General features: G+C 37.9%; 1 protein-coding gene across 2 annotated transcripts; it reads left to right on the plus strand.

Moving 5' to 3' along the window:
• On the plus strand, positions 1-22009 carry stat5b (signal transducer and activator of transcription 5b). Of its 2 annotated transcripts, XM_084135952.1 has the most exons (20): positions 1-180; positions 2678-2813; positions 3736-3892; positions 6191-6280; positions 6382-6550; positions 7867-7997; positions 8090-8241; positions 8870-9025; positions 9120-9299; positions 11105-11192; positions 12208-12330; positions 12443-12535; positions 12938-13144; positions 15314-15408; positions 15482-15624; positions 15767-15922; positions 16981-17038; positions 18604-18708; positions 18799-18870; positions 19885-22009. In XM_084135952.1, exons 2-20 carry the CDS (start codon positions 2686-2688, stop codon positions 20006-20008), a joined length of 2427 nt encoding a protein of 808 aa, XP_083992078.1. In that variant the 5' UTR covers positions 1-180; positions 2678-2685; the 3' UTR covers positions 20009-22009. The 2 variants fall into 2 exon arrangements, with proteins under 2 accessions (XP_083992078.1, XP_083992079.1); XM_084135953.1 differs by lacking the exon at positions 18799-18870.
• The last annotated feature ends 1714 nt before the right edge of the window (positions 22010-23723 follow it).

A 23723-nucleotide genomic window follows, 5' to 3' on the forward strand; every position in this document is an offset into this window, starting at 1 on the left:
ACTCTTTTCCGCGTTTTGGCCTACAAAGTGATGTCATAACTTACCTGCACCACTCAGTTTAGAGTTGCTGTAGTTGTGTATTTTTAATGCAGTGGAGCTCATGGATGGATAAACGCTGTCAAACTTTGAAAATCCACAAGTCATCATCACATCTTTCTGCTGCAGGTCTCCTTTGATGCTGTGAGCACATGTTTTATCACCTTTATTATTCTGTTGTTCTCATGTGACTGCTTTGAGCTGCTTCAGATGTTAAACTGCTCCCGTGGGTGATAATTCACCATGTTTCCGGACTCTAATACACTTTTAAATCGTTCACGGCACAGGTAAACTGTCTGATGTTAACGCGACGCTTTGAAACACATGTGTTTGTATGTTTGATCCTTAAGGTTAAGCTAATGCTAGCTGCCAATGCTAACTTCTAATGCTAACTAAACAACCCACGAGTACGCAAATTCATAATCGAAAATAAATGTGTAGTGTAGTGTTTCATTTTTTAAAACATGATTTTTGGGATATTTAATTTCAGTGTGCCTGTTGTCTTTCAGTTTTAACGTTAGCTCTTGAGGTTAAAGCAACAGGTTTATGTTGATGCTAATTGTATGTGCTAATTTAATATAACGTTAAGTTAGTCTGCTTCAAAAACAGCAATACGAACAAATAAATTTTTTTAAAGAACAAAGTAATATTAGTTTTATTAAAACGTGTATCTCAAATCTAATTTATTAGGCAACCTAAATACCCGTTTTGGCGTCAGGAAGAGTAGCCTAACAGTTACATGTGATTTACCATGGTGCAGTGATGGTATTAAATGATTACCATACTCGTGCATCATGGTTTTTACATGGTTCGTCTATAATATTATCGCACTTATCAAGGCAAAAACATATGATTAGATGTAGCGTAATGCCATACTGTTCTATTTCTACAGTATGTATAACTTTAAGGCCGTTTTAAACAAAATGCTACTTTGATTGTCTCTGCAGTATATAGTACAAAAACTGTGGACATTTTGTGTATGCATCGAATACTTGGATGTCCTTTGATAAAAATATGTATCCTATAAATCCTACATTTTACCAGACATTCCATTTATTGAGCCTGTAGTGACATCAGCTATAGTTCTTAAACATTGATTGATGGCACTGACAGAAGTTCAGATGTTTTTTACACAAAAATGCATAAAAATTAACCATGTGCATTCCCAAGAAGATTTCTAAATCGTGATTTAAACATGCAACAAGAGGTCATGTGACTACAATGTAGCACATTTGAAATATTTGTGGAATGATGACTTTTCCTCTATATTGTGAGTGTATCCACCTTATTCCTGACGAGTTTACTGCCTCATGATTATTTTCTTTTTTCCTTTTGCATTTCGCTGTAATAGTATGAAAAAGGTCAACATATACTGCACATTTGTGGTCTCTTCTGCCCTTAATAAATGCAAAAAGAATCTCTCTTTTTTTTCTCTCCCCAAATCCTCACGTCTCTTTCCAGGTTTGTTTTCACAGGTATATACAATTTATTATCTGTCAAAATGACTGAAATCACTTTGAAATAGTATCACGCAATGCTGAAGTAAAATATATATATTTATATTTATTTATTTATTTATTTTTGTCAAGTCACCTTTATTTATATAGCGCTTTTTACAATACAGATTGCACCAAAGCAGCTTCACAGTGATAACATGAAAATAATACAACAAAGTTTGTTTCTAGAAGAAAATTGCGTCATTGTCCACCTTATGTAAGGCAGATCAATAATATTGTTGAATATTAAATGTCCCCAACTAAGCAAGCCAAAATCCAAGGCAACATATGGGCAACGTATTAAGGCAGTGTATGTTATATAATACAGATTACCACAATTATATTTAACCGTCTGATTTTGCTGTGGAAAGATTCACGCTTTGGGGGTTATGTCACATTATTGTAGGCCAGCCCGGAAGTTGGCATCACCTTGGTTTCCTCAACAAAAACCCAATATATGATTTTTGATATGATTTCATGAAAATGAAAATTCTGTTATCATTTACTCACCCTCAAGTTGTTCCAAACCTGTATGATTTTCGTTCTTCTGCTGAGCACAAAGTAGATATTTTGAAGAATGTCATAACCAAACAGTTGATGGGACCCCATTGACTTCCATAGTATATGGAATTGTCCATCAGCTGTTTGGTTACCCATATTCTTCTTATAGTTATTCTGTGGGCATTATGACCATTCACATCCTGCACATGAGCAATATTTAAAACTGATTAGTCAGATTTAGCCATTTTAACAATAACAATTGGTTGCAGAGGACAGCTCCTTCCATCTTGAAATTTTCACTAAAACACACAAAATAACATTTTAGTAATAATATAGCTAATTACACTTGCCACATAGTGATTTATTGAATTATAGGCTGGGGATAATGAGTGCAAGATTGGTATGACACCAAAAACGACGTCCACACAATTCAGTATGTTTCGTTGCGTCATGACAAATGATACAACTGAAATGTGGAACACGTACATTAGTTTTATGCTCCAGGCACAACTTCACAGTGAAGAACAAGATATTTATTTCAGTTCATTTGTCAAACAGAAGGTCAAGTCGAGCGCATTTCATTGTGGCATACAGTTTCCATACTATTCTTAATGTTGCAATCGCACATCTGTCTATCTGTCCAGAGCCAGGAATGGCGCTGTGGATTCAGGCACAGCAGCTGCAGGGTGATGCCCTGCATCAGATGCAATCTCTCTATGGGCAGCACTTCCCCATTGAGGTGCGGCACTACCTGGCACAGTGGCTGGAGGCTCAGCCGTGGTGAGTGTGTCCTCCCCTAAAAGCTCAGATCTATGTATATGTAATAGACTAGGTTAGATGCCATATTGAATTCAACACAGATGAAAACCAGGCTGTGAGGGATAGACAAACAGTCTTTACTAGGGGTGTAACAATATATCGTGTCTATATATCGTAGCCTATATCCCAATACAAAACTGCAACAATATGTATCGTGGATAGTTCACCCAAAATAAAAAATAACTCGGTGTGAAAAAAAATCAAGTTTTCAGACTACTATATAGAATGTTGAATATAATGTATAATAATGCAATGGGGAATATTTGTGGGTCCTGATAATGCCAAATGTCTTGTTACCAGTAAAAAGTGGCTTACATTATTTTAAATAAATCTAGTCAGTGACAGAGTGAAAGCATATTTGTCTAAAATAATTCTTTATTTTTAGCTTCAGAATCATGAATATTTTTATTCTAGTGTCACTATTGTCCTGTGCATTGGGTTACCAGCACCAAGTCCAAGCCTATTCATTTAAACCCACATTGTAATATCAAATTTAGCATTTTAATCAACAGTACATTTTTTGTTAACCTTTTATCATGTGTCTTGGAGTACCGCAATAATATCGTATTGTGAGTTCAGTATTGTGATATGTATCGAATTGTGACATGAGGGTATTGTTATAGCCCTAGTCTTTACAATGACACGCACTGTATAAAATTCTAGATCACGTAATTTTCACAACTCTTATTTATACTTTTTTCGGAATGGCGTTTCATTAGTTCACAACAGTACAGTCCATTGAATACACTGTTCTAACCCTCACAGCCTTGTTTTCATTCCTGTAAAAAAGGAATATGACACTACTCTGACTAAGGTCTATAAAGTCTGTGTACTATCGTAGCAGGGCATGAAATGGACTGAAGCACGTTTATGTCGTGTGCAGGGATGCCATCGACCTGGAGAACCAGCTGGATGAGTTTAAAGCCAAGCGTCTGCTGGAAGGTCTGATCCAGGAGCTGCAGAGGAAGGCAGAGCATCAGATGGGTGAAGATGGCTTCTTGCTGAAGATCAAACTGGGCCATTATGCCACACAGCTGAAGGTATGAGAACCAGATGCAGGTATATGAGGGATGAAACATTAGGGTTTCTTGGTTGCTTTCTTGTGAAAAAGTACAGGGGACAGGGAGAGAACTGAATTTCTGAATTGGTTTTACATTTCCTTGCAATAGACCCTCAATAAAGAAAAATGATTAAACTTAATGTGACATCTCACAACAGGCAACTGTGCTAGACGGTGTAAGCCCGTCTAGATCGGCCCAAAGGCGGTTTCCGATAGAACGGGTGAAGGTCTCTGCATGTTACTGTCTTTCCGTGTGGCAAAGTAATTTAATTTCATTTAAGCTTTTATCTGACTCCATTTTATTACAACCTTGAATTTAGGTTAGATTGCCCAATTGGTTATTGGTCAATTATATAATAGTTTGGCAATACATTTGATTATTCTATTTAACTCTTTATTTTATATTTTACTCGTTCATTAGGAATCTGTGTCGCTGAGAGAGTCTCGCACCGGCCGTTCTTTTCGCGGATCTCACGGTCACAAACTCGCCAGTCTGATAGATAACCAGAGGTTATAGCTAAAGCGATTCAACAATGCCACACACGCTTGCTATTGTTAAAAAGTACCCATGTTGCCCCCTACAGTCGCCCATATAACAACTTGGTTAAAGCCCAAACAATAACCAGAGGTTATGGCTAGTACATTAATAGTATTTTTAACTAGCCCCCTATTTGCGACTGCATAACAACTTAGTTAAAATCAAGCAGTTAGTCAGGAATCTAGAATCCCACCAGATGTGCCTCACGCTCCATCTACTCTGGGATCTAGTAATTCAGAATAAAATCAAATGTAACAATTTATTATGTCAGGTAAATGTATCATGCCAGTTTCATAATCAGTTCAAAGATAATCAATGCAATAACATCAAATGCTCAGAGATAAAGATTAAAAGATGTAGGTTAAACCTGACATTTTGAAAAATACATAATGCTGAAGTTTTGAGATCCTTTATCATTATGGGCTGATCTGAGTTGCAGAATCACCCTGAGCCTCATGTTGCATTTCTTTATAAAGACAGAAACTTCTTTCACATGGAAACATTGGCTAACAATGGGAAATTGCATTCAGAGTTTACACCTTTGGGGAGCAGAATGACATTTGCCTGGAAGACGTTCCCTCCTCTGTGCAACTTATCTCTAAACTCTTAAGAACTTTATTACCTTTTGGTTTACTTCTTTGGGAATGAGACATTTGTACCAGTCGCACTGAGACATTTCAAATGATACCAAACATGTTTAATACTGTATAATAATTATTTACATTAAACCATATATATTTTTGGTCTATATGGTTTATGGTATATGGTTTCATAAAAGCTGTTACTGGCCCTTTAAGCCTGCTTTTTCTAGAACGTGCTCTTCTGCAGAGGGAGAGTTGAATCCTCCATTTTGTGACGAGGTGCCAGAGCAGAGCTGCTGCAGATAAATGTGCCTAAATATCTATACCTAACTTTGAGACTAAATATTTATAAAATCATCATTTAACATGGATTTGGACATGGATTTTTTTTTTGTTCCTCTGGAAACGATTTCTGGAAATTCAATTAATGGCGAGCTACTATGATATTAGACTACGTAGCCTATAATAAAAGATAATGAATTTCAAACCTGAACCAAACATATTTTTATTTAGTCTGGCACAAAAAACCCCCCATTAAAATCATGAACTCAAATGTCATTGTAAAAAAAAAGAAAAAAAAAGGCTGTTGTAACAGTGCATAAATCAGACCTTTCAGGCTATAGCCTAACAATAATAAGCCTAATGCCAAAATTATTATTACAACTAAATTGTCGGTCATTAAATAAGAAAACTAAATAATTGTGTATATGATTTGCTTTGTGTAACCCGACATCAGTATTCTTTGCACATAGTGCCGCGACCAATCAATCACTCCTTTACGACTGGCTGCCTGCACATTCACTGTCCTCGCGGCAGCTTGCGCTCGCTTATCAATGCATAAATTTGCGCTTATGGTATCTTTGTAGAGCTTCAAAAAAATAAACAAAAAAGATGCTGCAGCCAGTGAGCAGCCGGTGGGATCTGGCTGCAGGACGACTCAACCTCCACAGACACATTTTTAATGTTTTATCAGACAATAAAAAGGCACTTTGACTGTTCACACTGTCAGTCCAAACCAGATTTGTGTGTCCATTTGGAATCTGATCTTAATGGTTGAGAATAGAGGTCAATCGCATGTTTTATTTCAAAAGATTTGTTCCTCTGATGAACTGAGTTCATACCCACGATGATGTGATTTTGATGATCCTTTGTTTTGTAGAGCTCGTATGACCCTTGCCCTTTGGAGCTTGTGCGGTGTGTCAAACACATTCTGTACACTGAGCAAAGACTTGTACAGGAAGCGTCCAATGTAAGTCACACACACAGTTTCTTTGGTTGTTGATCTACACTGAGGATGTAGTGATTGGAATGTGACAATTGAATGATATTTTGTATGTTTGTGGTGATCAGGCCAGCAGTTCGGGTCCGGTGGATGGGACCCCTCAGAGATACCAGCAGATCAACCAGACATTTGAGGAGCTGCGTGTCATGACTCAGGACACAGACAACGACCTCCGCAAGCTGCAGCACAGTCAAGAATACTTCATCATTCAATACCAGGAGAGCTTGAGGATACAGGGTATGAACATCTAAGTCATCTCATCCTGCACATATCATTTAGCGTTTTTTCTATATTGTACCACAACACCGCTGAATGCTTTATTCTGCAAGCAAAACCAGCGAAACCTTTTTAGAGTAAATTTTAAATGGAGTACATGCCGTTGATGTCTACAGATAAAGAGAGAATATATTTTATCTCTTGGAGACTCAGCAAGTTAAAGCAGCCTAATGGCTACATTAAAGGGATAGTTCGCCCAAAAATGAAAATTCTGTCATCATTTACTCACCCTCAAGTTGTTTCAAACCTGTATGAATTTCTTTTTTCTGCTGAACACAAAAGAAGATATTTTGAAAAATGTCGGTAACCAAACAGTTGATGGACCCCATTGACTTCCATAGTAGGAAAAAAAAATACTATGGAAGTCAATGGGGTCCATCAACTGTTTGGTTACCGACATTTTTCAAAATATCTTCTTTTGTGTTCAGTAGAAAAAAGAAATTCATACAGGTTTGAAACAACTTGAGGGTGAGTAAATGATGACAGAATTTTCATTTTTGGGCGAACTATCCCTTTAAAGTGATTATCAAGTCTCAAATCTAGTTTAATTATAGAGCAATTTACAGCTACACAGTAGAGTAAAGGACTGTACACTCAGTAAAAATACAGAGATAAAATTAGCAACAAAATCAAACATAATTATGAGTTACATTTTATTTTAAGGTGTCCTTGTTAGTGTAGTTCTCCATTTAAGTACTGAGTCATATTAATCAACTACATGTACTTACTATAGTTTTAGGGTTAGTTGCATGTAATTACAGTACGCATAATTTATAGTTATCACTATAGTAACTACATGTAACATTTTACAACAACACTGTAAAATAAAGTGTTACCTGATTATGCATTAATATGGAACTTTCAGTTCAGTGAGCTCTGGGGTGCTTTTCCATACAACAGTGTAAGTCGCTGCGTGCTTATCTACCATAGTACGATGCATCGGTGCAGGTGATCGAGTTGCAATTAATGTCAGATTGTTATAGTTAATTTACACAAAACAACAGAATGCCGTTCCTTTTTTTAATCAAGTTAACATGCAGTATGTAGCTGGTGTACACTTTACTCCCGTAGGCTATATATGTGGTTCACGCTGTCAACAGCTTTCTCCACAACGTCATTTCTCTTGATTTGAACTCAAGCTGAGCGATTCGATCTGAACAAAATGGCAAAGACATGTCATATCTTACACAGGGCTTTCTGGGAACACTTTTGAGTCCTCATTGAACTGTAGCTTGTATTTTTAACCGATTCATTGAGGTTTTATCTGTGTCGAGTAGCACAGATGAGTAGCTTGGCCAGCCTTCCTCCAGCCGAGCGTGTTCAGAGAGAGTCGGGTCTGCAGAGCAGGAAGTCCACGCTAGAGGCCTGGCTCACACGAGAGGCCAACACCTTACAGAAATACAGACAGGTACACTCAATCCCCATGATACGCATGTCTTTTTTACTTACTACACAAATATTTTCAAGCAGTTGAATAATATAATGTGTGATTGTGTATAGGAATTGGCGGAGAAGCATCAGAGAACACTAGCTCTGTTGAGGAAACAGCAAACCGTGATCGTGGATGATGAACTGATCCAGTGGAAGAGACGACAGCAGCTCGCAGGAAACGGAGGACCATCAGAGGGAGGACTTGACATACTGCAAGCCTGGTACTGATGCCCAATGGGGGGAGGGGGAGGGGACGGGATGAGGAGGAGGAGGAGGAGGGAGGTCGAGCTAGTCTCCGTTTTGTTTGACAATACTTCGAACGTCAACAAGAAGTGACATCACCCAACATCGCTTAGAGCACCTTTAAAGAATGCAAATATAGAGATTAAAAGAATAAAAATAATGTTGATATAAATAAATACCCTACAAAAATGACCAAGGGTGAGACGCTAGGATTTATTGTGCTTAATAACTCTTTTTAGCTTCAAGCACACTTTTTCTAATTGATGCATGTTTCTTTATCATTATGACATTTCAATAACTTAACTGCACTGCACATATATTTTTATATATTTACATACCGCAATATAAAAAAATATAGCAAAATCTTACACTGAGCCCTACTGGTTTTAGTTTTCCATTTTTGAGTGTAATCCAACAGGTAATCAATCAGGTGAGTTTAACTAACAGTTATGTCAGCCTGTTTGAATGGCTGCTGAATGATAACAAAGCAGCACAGAAGAGTGGATTCTCTGAGATTCAGTTGTTTGTGTGAGATGTGCATGCGCTACATTGCTTTATACAGGTTCCTCTTGAACAGTATTTTATGTTCTTGTTTTGTGAATGCAGGTGTGAGAAGTTGGCCGATATGATCTGGCAAAACAGACAGCAGATTCGTCGAGTTGAACACCTGACGCAGCAGTTGCCCATACCTGGACCCACAGAAGAACTTCTCACTGAACTCAACGCTACCGTCACTGATGTCATATCAGCACTCGTCACCAGGTGCGTAAGCAGTCTATGCCGTCATTGGACACTATTGTCTCTCTCAGAGAAGCAAGGTTTTGAGCTGTGTCTTTTTCTTCTGGTCTCTCTGCAGCACATTTATTATTGAGAAACAGCCTCCTCAAGTGCTGAAGACTCAGACAAAATTTTCAGCGACGGTTCGCTTGCTGGTCGGTGGAAAACTCAACGTCCACATGAATCCTCCTCAGGTTAAGGCCACAATCATCAGCGAACAGCAGGCCAAGGCATTACTCAAGAACGAGAACACCCGCAAGTATGTTTTTTTAGCTATAGAAATAAATAACAAGCAACTTTGACTAAAACTTAACATGGAAGAGATTTAGTACTTGTTGCTTTATCTCATTTGGGGTAGGGTGCCACATTGTCCAAAATATTACAAACATTACTGAAGTGGCGGAGCTCCTATTTTATTACGTCCGCTAGGGCAGGGTTCACCAATCTCGGTCCTGGAGGGCCGCTGTCCTGCAGAGTTTAGCTCCAACCCCAATTAAACACACCTTAACCAGCTAATCAAGGTCTCAACTAGGCATACTAGAAACTTTCAAACAGGTGTGTTGGAGCTGGTTGGAGCTAAACTCTGCAGGGACAGCGGCCCTCCAGGACCGAGATTGGTGAACCCTGCGCTAGGGGTAAGATGTAATAAATAAATAAAAATACCTAAAGGCTTCCATCAAGCCATCAGACCAAAAGGACCAGGGAAAACACTTAGATGATGAATTTTTTGTAAATAGCTGAAGGAAGTAAAAATAAAATGGTGGAATTCATTGAAGAGATCCACAGCATAAACAAAAGAAAGTAACAATAAAGTGGTATGATTTGTTGAACAAAAAAAGAAATAATCAATAAAGTGGTATTTTTCATCAAAGAGACCCAAGGCCCAAAATAACAAACAAAAACCAATCTAATGAAATTAAATAGCAATGTATCATAAAGAAAAAAAAAATACAATCAACCTTATCTATACTCTTACAAAAAAAAACACACTGAACAACCAGGTTTCAAACAAAAGGGCAGGTCTCTCTTACATTACTACCACATTCTAAATAAGTCAAAGAAAAAACTCAAAGTACCATAAAACCATTTTGGTCTGGCTTCTGGAACAGTGCAACCGCCCCGGAGTCGCAGCAGCTCCCTTTTGTGCAGTGGAAGAGGTGTTTTAAAAGGACTGCCTGCTGAGCGTCCAATAACCGCTGACAGGCAACAGCGATGACAGGAAACAAAAGAAGAAAGGTAGAAACAGTTAACAAAATACAAAAATGCACACAACTGGCTGAGAATAATCATAACGGTTCAAATTGAATTTAATACCTAATTATCATCCAAAATATAATTATTTGGTAGATTTACATATAACAGCCATAAAAGGCTGCCACAGCTATCACACAACATGGAGGATAAAACTGATACAAGAGTGGACCTATCAAAAAAAATAAAAAAAGTGAAAAGTAGCCTACTTCATACGATACGAAATTATTTTCAAGGGAAAAATAGTAAAACGACTGCAGAGGCACATTTGGAAAACTTTTTTTTTATTTCCCAGAAGAAATATTCCGTTGTCCGTTTCTCTTGAATTGTACGACATTCTTAATCCACCTTTCATTTCTTTGAAAGAGGGTTACTCGAAACCAATCCTGTAACCCTGAGTTTCTTTAACTAGCTTTGTGGTACAGGCATCTGGATAAGTCGCGTATGTTTGAGTTCAGTTTGATCTTCTCATGATTGATTTTTGATTATTATGAACGGTGTAGAACTGTCTGCTAAAGTACTCTCTGAGATGCCGCATCTATACATTTTTTGAGAATTTGCATCTCTGCACCACCATAATATTAAACCATTTGACTAGATGATTGTTGGATGACCAGTCAAACAGTTCACCTGGCACATCCCTAGACACCACACTGCAACTGTAGTCGCGTACCGCATACAGCACGTGCATCTGAATCACAGATGTCTACCATATTATACAGTTTTATGGACGTCTCCACCAAGGCCTGTCGAGAAACACTGTTTTGTTCCTACATGTGTACATGACTTGTTTGTCCTTTCTTTATACTGAAGTGACAGCAGTGGAGAGATTCTGAACAACAACTGTGTGATGGAGTACCATCAAACCACTGGCACCCTGAGCGCACACTTCAGGACCATGGTAAACTGCGCTTAAATGCTTCATGTTACACATTTAGTGTGTTTGCACGCACCACAAAATGCTGTTAACCCTATAAAGCCTACTGTATCATATTTGATATGCAAAGGCCTCAATTATCAACATGATCAAAACATTGCTGAAAGGCAATATGGTTTTAGTTGAAAAATAAAGTCCCCCTGTAGTCAATCATTTTATCCCTTAAAACTCATCTTTGTTTACCAAAATGACATATTTGAAGGTTGTTTTCTTGAAAAATGTTTAGTCATGCCTTAAAGTATCTTGAATGTAACTCTACACCCTTGCCTCATTTAGTATACGCAGTTCTATGAATATGCAAATTAGCCCTGCCTCCACTCACTCAAACCAGCTCAGAGATCCACTCGTTGACGATCACTCGTTGACGTGATTGGTTACAAGGTAGTTTGTGACGTCAGAAACACCAGCGATTTCAAACCGTGTTTTTGAGACTATCTTTGGTTCACTGCAGTTTTAAGGAGAAAATACTCAACAATGGTGTTGACATGAATTTGCACATGGTTTGTCTTAAAGCATTTTAAAAAAGCCACTTAGACATATAAACAACATTAAACGCTTGATTATCACCACAGGGGGAATTTAATTTATGACTGTTTTATAAGCTTACGTTCCACAGGGTCCACACCGACCTGGGAATGCAACAGGTGTATACAGTTTTCTTTAAAAATTTTTTTTTTTTTTATGTATTACAAGGGTTAACATGTTGTTAGTATTATTTCTTGAGCAACTTAGGTTAACTTGATTATCCATACATACATTTTTAGAAAAATCATGTTAATTTGCGAGTATCAAATATGAAACACCAGACTTTTGAAGAATGTTCATCTCTCAATCATCATCAAAGCTTGCTTCCATTTCAAAAAAATTCTGACTATTATTTCAGTAATTTATTGTTTGACCTCCTGTTACTTGATTCAGTGGATGTTTTGATGAATCAAACCTATTGTTTTTTTATGACTATTTTTCCTCTTGTTTGCAGTCTCTGAAGCGTATTAAGCGTTCAGATCGCCGTGGGGCGGAGTCAGTGACTGAAGAGAAGTTTACGGTTCTGTTTGAGTCTCAGTTCAGTGTGGGAGGAAATGAACTTGTGTTTCACGTGAAGGTGAAACATTGAACTAAAACAGAAATCTTGTCATAGTCATTCCTATTTGTTGTCTTATTCAACATTGTATCATTAATACATTTGTTCCTTTTTGTTTCTCTCTCTAATGCAGACATTATCCCTGCCTGTTGTGGTCATCGTTCATGGGAGTCAAGACAATAACGCTACAGCGACAGTATTGTGGGATAATGCTTTCTCTGAGCCGGTTAGGACACATCATTTACATATTGTTTGCATATTTGAATGAAATGTACTGTTCTCAGTTGAAACCTCATCAATGGTATCTTTTAGTGATGCACCAAAAAAAAAAAGATTTGTTTCAAATCAGAATTATCAAAGCACAAAGCTTATTGCAATTATTGGATGGGAGGCGCTACAAATAATGTTTAGTGAAGTATTGTTCACGCATCAACTGAAATCAGCATAGATTAAAAGATCTCGGTTCAACCCAGCCCTGGCATCCACACTGTTGTTTGTCGGGGAAATGTCTTTAAATCCTTTTACATGACCAAAATGCAATAAAGTGAAACATTTGTGCTTTGCCACATACTACAGTGTTCACAACAGAATGTACCTGTGTTCATTAGGTTCTTTGTTGTCTCCTTAGGGTCGAGTGCCGTTCGTAGTGCCTGATAAGGTGCTGTGGCCGCAGTTGTGTGAGGCTCTGAACATGAAATATAAATCAGAGGTTCAGAGCGATAGAGGCCTGTCAGAAGACAATCTGGTGTTCCTCGCTCAGAAAGCCTTCAGCAGCTCCAGCAATAACCCTGAGGACTACTGCAACATGACCATCACCTGGTCTCAGTTCAATAGGGTAACCATCACTAATACACAAACCAGTGTCTGTACATGCTTATCACCTGAAGATGTTTTTCTTTAAAGGGTAACTAAACCCCTGGTCAGAGCCTGACTCCACCCACTGTCAATATTTGAAAAATGCTAGAAAAGTGGGCAGACCCCAGCGGAGATAGAGGGGACGAACCGTGAGCGGGAGGGCGTGCAACTGAGACCTGCTGTCAGACTCTAAAATGGAGAGTGACTCACAGGGTCGCAAGACGACGTAAAGTACATTCATCTGATGAGTTTTATCAGAGCCCGTCATTCTCAGGTTTTATCGAGTTGATGTCAATAGCGCGCGCTCTCTATATAGGCATATTCATATTTTGCCGCTATGTGAAAAAATCCAGCAAAATGCGCCGACGCGTTTGTCGACCCCAGAGGAATAACTTTAGCCTAACCATAAATTGTGATTAAAATATATATGATCACTCACATCAAGACGGCGCTGCGGTGGTGGAGTCCATGCAGGAGGAGCAGCGTGCGTTTGTCACTGCGTCGCTTTTCAGCGCGAGCTGTGTGGAGAAGCTCATTTCCACCTCTATTGCGTTGGAGAAGCAATCCCGCGAAAATGCAGGTTTCACACTCACGGTCTTCCAGGCCAAGTGCATGCAAACACTGGCGCCTATTTTCCAAGTCTGCTGGAAAGCTATGCAGTCCAGCAATCAGTGCTGTTGCAACCAGCATCACTGTACACAGATAAATCTACGCTAGCTCATACCAAGGGCGTGGTGAGCTTGTACCAGGGGCGTGGTAGAGCTGGAACCTGCTTACGTCACCTGCCACCTTTTACGTCACTTGCCACCGCAACATCCAATAGGAAAATTCAACTGCAGTAGCCACCGTTCAACCTTAAGAGGGCAGCACTCAGACGTTTTTACACCATATATTGTAAAATTAAAATACTTTATACCCAAATGTCAAAAAAGTTACTCGAATCAATGAACAGCACTAATAAAGCCTCATTCTTACAGATCATTAAATAAAAAAAGTTGGTTTAGTGTTTAGTTACCCTTTAAATTGATTCTTTTCAATTGTTGTCAAATCAGACTGAACGATTCGGACGGAATCAGTTGAATTGTCTGATGCAGCGTTTTGGTCATGTGGGACTCTAAATGTGCAGAGAATCATAATAATGTTGCAACACGCATATGAATAAATAGCATTTTAGAGGCATGCATTAGTGTTTCCCATAGGATTTTGTGAGACTATGGGGATGGCCCTCGGTCCCTCTGGTGGGGTATGGGGGCATGCCTTGTCTCAGTTTACATTACATTGACACCGGTATTTTAGGAAGCCAAACAATTACAATATTATAATAGTAAAAATAATATTATAATATCATTATTATTACTATAATTATTATCCCTAAGACAGTAATGTGTTAGTATTGTAATACAGCTGCACTGTAAAATACTTTCTTTTTTTTAATATTGTATACATAATGTTAAGTATTGTTTTACTGTGTTTTTTCACTTGCAAGAGTTAAACCCTAGAAAAAGTTTCTGTGAAAACATGTTTACCAATGCAAATCACCCAAATCATTTGTACAAAAAAAAGTTAGAAACTGTGAAAATAAAGTATAACTCGTGCTGTTTGCTTTTCTAAATGCACATTAAACTCACAGCACATGAAGAGATGGAGTATAGTATGAAAGATGCATTCAGTGTGAATCTGAGACACGGAAAACTCAGGATCACGAGCTGATCGTGCGAGCAAAGTGCACACTTCGCTTTGAAACTCGCAGCGCAACGGAATATGTAGTTATTTCATTAAATCATAGCCTTTTGTGATTTGATAAGGACACTAAGCCTTATCGTGCTTTAGATTTTATTTCAGTTGACCAATGCTTTGCCAAAGCAATGGTGCAAAACTCAACGTTAGAGACCTTTTATGTTATTGTGAGAAGTGTAAAAATATTTTTTGTTCATTATGAAACTGGTGGGAGAGATCAAACTGGTGGGACAGAATAAACTTGCGGGTCACCAGAGCTGCCAATATAAATAAGTTGGACTTCCCAACGCTAGCGTTCAGCAATCATTTCCATTATGCGTTCTCACTTTAGAGCCATTACTTTAGTTTTTTTTCTCAGAACATGAAATGAATGCAATGCAGTATCCAGTCTTGGCTGTTTTTGTGTTGACAGGAGAGTTTGCCAGGCAGGAACTTCACATTCTGGCAATGGTTTGATGGAGTCATAGAGCTAATGAAAAGACACCTGAAGTCTCACTGGAATGATGGGTAAAGACTGATTCAACACGCTTCAGTCAGTAATAAAAGTACATTTGGTAAAATGTTGTATGTTCCTCTGCAGAGCAATTCTGGGTTTTCTTAACAAGCAGCAAGCTCAGGACATGTTGATGTCCAAACCAAACGGCACGTTCCTTCTGCGCTTCAGCGACTCTGAAATCGGAGGCATCACCATTGCATGGGTCGCAGAAAACCCGAACAAAGCAGGTAAGAAGCACAGTAAATGGTTAGTAAAGACAATGTTCATCAGAATCCATTTGCATGCAGCCAAACGTGGGTCAGAGCTGAACAGAAATGCATGACTTTACCCGGCATCCATCATACTGAGTATGTGTGTTTCGTTGCTCAGGAGAACGGATGGTGTGGAACCTGATGCCCTTTACTACTAAAGATTTCTCCATCCGCTCTCTGGCCGATCGGATCAGTGATCTGAACCATCTGCTCTTCCTCTATCCCAACCAGCCCAAAGAGGAAGTCTTCTCCCGTTACTGCACACCTCCAAACTGTATGCATACCGCCTTTTGCAAATGTATCAAAAATGTTATGATTGATATTTAGCATAGTTACAATTACTTAGCAGAGACAATTACTTAGTGTAGATCCGACTTCTGCAATAATGGTAGTATGACTAAATTCGGTACCCACTGATAAGCAGCTGCTTTCAAAAACTTCCATGCATATTTGCATGCACATTCTATTAAGAGCGACAAGTTTCCATTTACATGTTTTTTCAGTGTTGAGCTTTAGAGCCAATCACAGACATGTCTGTTGAGTGTGTGAATCTGAGTTAGTGTGTGAGTCAGAATCCACTCAAAACGGCAGTACAAGTTCTGCACACTCACAAATCCTTTTATTATAACCAACAAATTATGAACATTATGTAAAAATAATTTTTTTTGAAATGTATTGTGCAATGTAGGCAACGTCACAGATAAGAGGAGTGAGGGGAACTATGTCAGTGAGTTTGTGCTGAACTGAAATGGCAGTTTTAACGATAATAAAGAGTGCGATCTTTGCGTGTATAATTTATTATCATTATAATTTTGTTCAAATATTCCAATCATATTAAAATAATGCAGGGCATCACCAGCTGAACTTCGTAAGCTGAAGAGCAAATTAACACCAGTAAACTTGTAGCACTTGATTAACAGGATAATAAGCTCACTAAAATGCATCCTATATGAGATTATTCAGATTTATACAGTACATAAACTAGAACTTACATCTGCACAAAAGGATGCAAATGCACAAGTGAACTTGAACCATGCTAGTCAGAATATGTGACTCCCAATGTGGATGTGCTTAACGCGCTAAACCACAGGCAAATAAAGCACAAATAATTTACTACATTCTATTACACTATTCGTGTAGTGACAAAATTATATTTTGACTGGAGTCAATCAGGAGTGCTTAATTAGGGAGTCATACAAAATGTGCAGTGTTGGGGAGGGGGACCAGTATCAGAATAATGCTCTGTCTAGATGAAAAATGCTCACTTTGGGTCTTGTGAATGTAAGAGTTTCCAGTAGCAAGTCTTTAATGAACATGATCTTGATTTTCCAGCAAAAGCAGTGGGGGATGGATACGTCAAACCAGAGATCAAGCAGGTGGTGAAGGTTGAGTGAGTATTTTTTTTTTCTTCTCTCAGATTTTTATTTTACAAAAAGTCAAAAATAATCCAAATTAAATCCACATGATTATCATCAGCATTTTCTAAAAATTAGAGAAATTTTCCCATTTCATATGCCAATATATACAAATGGATCTATTATGAAATACTGTATCTGCTGTCTTTGCAACAACTATGTCAGGGTTTTTGTATTCCTGACCAAAGCATGTTCACCTCAGAAGCTAGTGCTCTAATGCTGGCATTGAGTGCACCACAACTAAAAATATCTGACTCAAAAACATCTCTGTAAACACTGGGATCTGTTAAAACAGATGACCCAACAATTGTGAACACATTAATCAAATTTTCATCTCTTGAATGTGAAATTTGCACATTATGTGGGATCTTTGGAAATGAGGAAGCAGATAATGCTGTCAAAGAAGCATTATCTACAGAACAGAGAAAATGCTCTATATTTGTGTTGTACTGTGACTTTTGGTTTCAGTTAAAAAGTCATTATGTTGCATGTAATCATTAGTCCAAGGCAAAAAAATAAAAAAATGCTCCGTAACATTTGCATTTGCATAACAAGACAGCATGCTCAGTGCTTAAATAGTCCACATGTGATTAGAATTCAGGTGAAGGAGTCCTGTTAAGGGGAATAGCATTAAGGGGAAGCGACCCATTCTGAGGGTGTAAAAATGTAATGAATATGTAATATAGTCCATGTTTAGGTACTTCCACACTGACAACCAGCTTTTCTTATGGTCCTTGTTATGCACCTAAATAGTCATATACTGCACAACCCAAAATATTTAAAAATGCCAACTTGGCATGTATTTGTGTAAACACATTTGGTTATGTCTTAAGTGAACATAAGCAGTTAAGATAAAATCGAATGTGCATATTGGATACAATATATTGGATTTGTCCTTTAGGTCTGACAGCAGCCTATTATAGAATCAACATAAGTTTAATTCATACAGTGAAAACTGTGCAGTGTTTTATTATTATATTTGATTACTGTATTCAATTTCTGTTGTATTTCTTCTGTTAGATATTACTTAATGTACTATCAAAAATTAAAGTGCTGTTTATTACATTTGCATCTTTGTTCTGTTATATTTCTTTGTCTTATTGTTTGCAATTTGGAAACCTTATTTCCAACAAAAAATGAATTATATCATGATATTTATCATTATTGTCAAATAGACTTACTCATATTGTAATAAGATTTTGGTCATTTGCCCCTCGCCCCACATATTCTGTTAAATAATCGTGACCTTAATATGGACCAAAATAATCATAATTTGTGCCATTGTTGAGAAGCCCTATTATGGACCCATTTATATATCAGTATATTATAATAATTTAATTTAATAATGGGAAACGAGATGCAAACAAAATTTTGGAAGTTGAACACTTATTCGACACAATATTATAATGTGTATTTAAATGCATATACCAGAAGCATTACAAATTCTCAGTATATTACAAGAAATGACTTGAGCAAAACATCAAATGTTAATACAGACCTTAGGTTAAATGACCTGCTTGTATTTTCTTTTCCTTCTCAGGTTTTCTTCACCCAATCCTGAACCGTCTTCTGGGAATTCCTTCATGGAGCATGGAGCATCGCCCACGGTCAATCAAAACCATAACTTCACAATCTATCCATCAATGTAAGTTCTAAGAAACATTTGTTTTAGTATTTTTCCCCCATGCTATTAGTGTCATTCTCTCCAATAACATGATTGCATGATTGTATGCAGTACCGGGGGAAGTAGGGGTGCTGAGGGTGCTGCAGTGGTGCTCCCCTGCCGTGGAGCCCAAGAAAAAATTAGGTGGGGGTGTTAAAGATAAATAACTAAAATTGTTTTAACAAAAAAAAGAGAAAAAATATTTTTATTAATTAATCTATTCATTAGAATTCATTGCAAACATTAATGACTTGACTGTAAAAAGTCAACCTGTAACATAATTCTATAGCCAACATTAACAATTAACAAGAATTTCTAGTCATTGAAAAGAGAGAGCAGAAAAAGAGCAAGGGTCTGTTTGTCCCTCAGCAGCAACTAATCTTGCATTCTAGTTATTTACTTAAGCGTCTAGGCTTTACACTAGGGATGTGCGGATTTTCGATTAATAAACAAATTCTGTCATCATTTTACTGCCCTCAAGTTGTTCCAAACCTGTATGAGTTTCTTTCTTCTGTTGAACACAAAAGAAGATATTTTGAAGAATGCTGGGCTGGTAACCAGTTGATGGGACCCCATTGCCTTCATTTATTTTTATTTTTTTTATGCAATGTAAGTCAATGTGTCCCATCAACTGTTTCGTTACCAATATTCTTCAAAATATCTTCTGTGTTCATCAGAAGAAAGAAATTCATACAGATTTGGAACAACTTGAGGGTGAGTAAAGGATGACACAATTTTCATTTTTGGGTGAACTATCCCTTTAACCAAAGAGAACTTTTTCTTTTTTCTAAAGAGAAGTTCTCTTGCGCTTTTGCCTCTGCCATCGTCCTGTCAGTCATCGCGCATCACTCTAGTCCTGTAGCTCTGCGCAGTTTCTCTTGGTCTATGGACCCTCCCCTCCCCCTCTTGTTTTCACTGCCACCCCTGCTCAAAATACGTTCCTGCAGATATGATTGTCTGTTTGTATGATTGTATGCAGTGGCGTAGGTTTGATTTTGAAATTGGTGGGGACGGGGACATCAATATAAATATATTTTAAATTTTGATCGAAATTATTGCTAAGGATATATCAGTGTCACTGGATATTGGTAGGGACACGTCCCTAGCGTCCCTACTAAATTCTACGCCCCTGATTGTATGATTGCTGTGTGTCTCAAGGAATGAGTCCATGTTAGACACTGAAGGTGAATTCGATCTGGATGAGACCATGGACATGGCCCGGCAGGTGGAGGAGTTCCTTCGACAGCCCATGGAAACCCAATGGAGTGGACAACAGTCATGACCTTTAACCCTGTGATCTCTCATCCCAACTACACAAACACTTTATGGTTGCATTCCATATTTTTATCTTAACAAATGTGAAATGTTATGTTTGTCAAAGCTGATTATTGGATGTCTATCTGCCTTTGCATTTTTATTATACTTTGTGTAATTTCCTATCATTAACCAGCAAAGCACAGAATATCATGTCATATACAGTGATACACATTGTGGACTTCACAATGTAGACTTTTATTTGGCTGGATATGAGTGGCTGCATTACTAGCCCAATGTGGGTTTTCCACTTTCATTGCCCTTAACCTTTTATGTTACAGTCATCTTATAAAAACCTACTTAACCTACCTAAAATCTCCAATCAGACGGTTGGCACATTGAAGACATTTAGCTGTCAGTATTCAGTCTTCTCAATTTGTCCACCTCCAATTAGAATGCTGTACAGCTGTGTCTTTTCTATGGTGGGCCAGTGGTGCACAAAACAACAAAATGTAAAAAGCAAACAAAAGTTAACAGCACAGGGGAATCAAGCCACAACAGAAGGGAATCATGTGACAACACAATGGAAGTGCTCCTGCACACTAGTGTGCTAAACTAACTACTTGCAGTATGTAATATTGACAGCTAGAGGTTGAAATGGGTGCTGCAGTCAAAATATTGTAGAGAGTTGTTTGCCCCGCCCCTCCTTCTCAGACTAAATGCTTACGTGGGTTGCCAGATTGAGGACACGCAACATGGAAGGCAACGAGCCTAACGATGTAAGTTGACGAATTGATTTATCCACGTTTTAAGATGCCTCTGGTCATAGAGCTTTTTACATGGATGATGAGAGTTTTTAGGTCGGGTAGAATCTGCAATCTCTGACCCAGTTCGTTTGCTGGCTTCTATGGCTGCAATATGCTGTATTTTCCGCCAGCTGGCAACCCAGGGTGTCGAAATGCTACTGGGTAAATTGTAGGGCTGGGGTAAACGATTATTTATTAAACGATTAGTCGGGCGATTATTTTATGGATTAGTCGACTAATCTAACGACTAATTTGAATTAATTATCCTGTCTGTTATTCGAATCGTTACTCCGATGGATTTCAAACTCGACAGCTGTCTGGGCACGAGTAAGTGCAGTGCCAAGTTTGACGTTGTTTGGATGAGAAATGCAAAAGATATTGTTAAATATATCAGTAAAAGAAGCACTTAGAAGGTTGTGGTTTAAAAAATAAACATTCTGACATAAACACACTGTCAGCTACAATGTTTACTTCTGAATAATATAGTATAAACGTGATAAATCCATTTTGATTAATTTGAGTAAAAAAAATATTTTCTTTACCAAGAAAGTGGCAAGATGAAAACCACTATTTTCTGTTTCAAACTTTCACATAGCATCTTTAGGTTATAATAACATAAATAATTCAAATCCAGATTTAGATTTTCAAAGATTTATTATAAAAACAGATTATTTTTTCCCAAAAATGCATTAAATTCATGACACGTTTTTTTTTAAATGCAATTAATCCATTGAATCAATATAAAAGTTATTTTTCATATTGAAACTGTTGAAAATACACAACAAAGTAAGTTGACCCACATGACAGCCTCTGAACTCGGTCAATACTAATCTTATATTTAGCACGTAAGTTAAGGCCCTTTCACACCGGATGCGTAACGAAAAAGCGAATAGTTCGTGTGCGAATAGTTCGCGTCAAAACCCATCACATGAGCCGCGTAAACACGGTCTCTATCTCTGTCTTTGACGATTAGCTTTCTATCCCAAATGTAGTTTAGCCTGCTAGCCTACACAGCACAGGACTATACAACAACTAAAACTATCACACAACATACTCACAGTCGTGAAAACCGAGTTGGTTGGCAATGCTATGCCACACAATCATTGTCCTTGTAGTATGCGATTGGCTGAAGCCTTTTCTGTCGCCGCAAAAGAAAAAAAAAAATCGACATCGAAACGAAAAAAATAAAATTCGTTTTTTCGCCGCAGCACATTCGCGTTCGGTGTGAAAGCACTCATTACACAAACAGCTGATCAAAAAATAAAACCATCGCGCGAATTATTCGTGCGTCAAAATCGCATCCAGTGTGAAAGGGCCTTTACTGGACTAAACATAGGCTACATTCAATCAGCCATCGCTAAGAAATACCTTCTGATATTTTTTGACGGCGATCAGATGTAAAATGGCTTGGTCCTGCTCGGTTTTCGTTGACTGAGTACAAGAATTGAAAGTTTTTTTAAAGATCCCCTGGGGTTAACGTGTCAGCATTCGACATAAGTTTGACGCTGTCGTGTGAGAACAAGCAACAGTCGGCATTTCTCTTCCTCCCGCGTGCCTCATCTTGTTAATCTCCTCACGTAAATGATTAGATTTCGATGGCTTACGTTTCTTCCCTACAGCAGAATCCACCACAGGTTCATCAATGCCGTCAAATGTATTCATTTTTTTTGTTTGTTTGTTGATCAAAAAGTGCAAAGTAGATAAGGAAAACTAGGATGCCGGGTGTATTCAAAGCGCCACCGTTACTGTTTACAATGCGTGGAATGGTGCGCTGTGATTGGTTGAGCGGATTTATCACGTTCTGCAGAGAAAGGAGACTGGCGTTTGTCGCGGTTTGGAAAGAAAGGGAGAAAACATGACAGAATAACACGGCGGGCGGTGTGTGTGTGGCGAGCTGTACCTCCGGGAATGGTACAATTTTTTATTTTTTTTTAAATAATAAAGAAGCGTCGACACAAAAAATATGACGTCGACGTAATTTTGACGTCGACGTCATCGACGCACCGCTACAGCACTAGTAAATTGGCAGTGGGCGGAACCACACAGACCAAAACAAAAACAGACATTCCGACAGGAAACGCACATTTCAAAGTAAAAAAAAAACAATCTGAAAATACGTACTATTAAGAGTCAAAATGGCCAAGTCAGAATTTCTCCACCTGTAAATGGTATGTTAAATCCAACAAAGCAGGGTCTATTTATCTTATAAAAAATCAATTTGTAAGTTTTTATTGCACCAATCTTTTTTTAATGGACACTTCAACTGGTTCATTTAAATGTAAAAATTAGTTCATGCAAAGTTCAAGACAGCCTCTCATATAACATACACTTTCTAACGGTCTAACAAAAAGCAACTTTTGAATTGTTTTTACTGTACTAATCTTTTTTTTATGAACACTTAGACCCATGAGGGACAATACGCATTGAGCCCATTTCAAAGTGCCGTTTCTCAGCCACAACGGAGCATGCATTAAATCTTAACACAAGTGCTTCAAACTAGGAATAATGGCCTAACGCAATCTAAATATACAGTTTTTAATTATGAACCCTTGAACTTCCCATATGGGTGAATACACAGAGCCACATATTGCACAATCAGCCAATTTCGCAGCACCGTTTCTCAGCCACCATAGAGGCTGTGTTAGTTAGCATAAATGCTTTATATTATAGTTAATGGACTAACAAAACCAAAGTTTTTACTGTACCAATATTTTTTATAGACACTTGAACTGTTAACCCAAATGTTTAACCCACCCCTTTATGGTGGCCGAGAAACTTTTGTAGTTTGTTTCCATTGTGTTGTGGCTTGGTCCCTTCATTGTTTACCAAAAAGGTAGTCCTGGCTGTCTTGGTTAATATTAAAGTGGTGTTTAATATCCCCAACTTTAGTTACAGCATTTCCTAGCTTTAAAAATGTATGAAATTTGACTCAGAATA

This window comes from Abramis brama (genome assembly GCF_963993115.1).
Source record: "Abramis brama genome assembly, chromosome: 14".
Taxonomy (NCBI): Eukaryota; Metazoa; Chordata; class Actinopteri; order Cypriniformes; family Leuciscidae; genus Abramis; species Abramis brama.

What these genes read in the sequence shown, in the direction of transcription:
- stat5b (XM_084135952.1), top strand. Translation starts at nt 2,686, where the DNA reads ATGGCGCTGTGGATTCAGGCACAGCAGCTGCAGGGTGATGCCCTGCAT. An exon ending in GGAGAGCTTGAGGATACAGG is followed by an intron (nt 6,551 to 7,866) that starts GTATGAACATCT and finishes TGTGTCGAGTAG; the next exon opens with CACAGATGAGTAGCTTGGCC. An exon ending in CCTTACAGAAATACAGACAG is followed by an intron (nt 7,998 to 8,089) that starts GTACACTCAATC and finishes GATTGTGTATAG; the next exon opens with GAATTGGCGGAGAAGCATCA.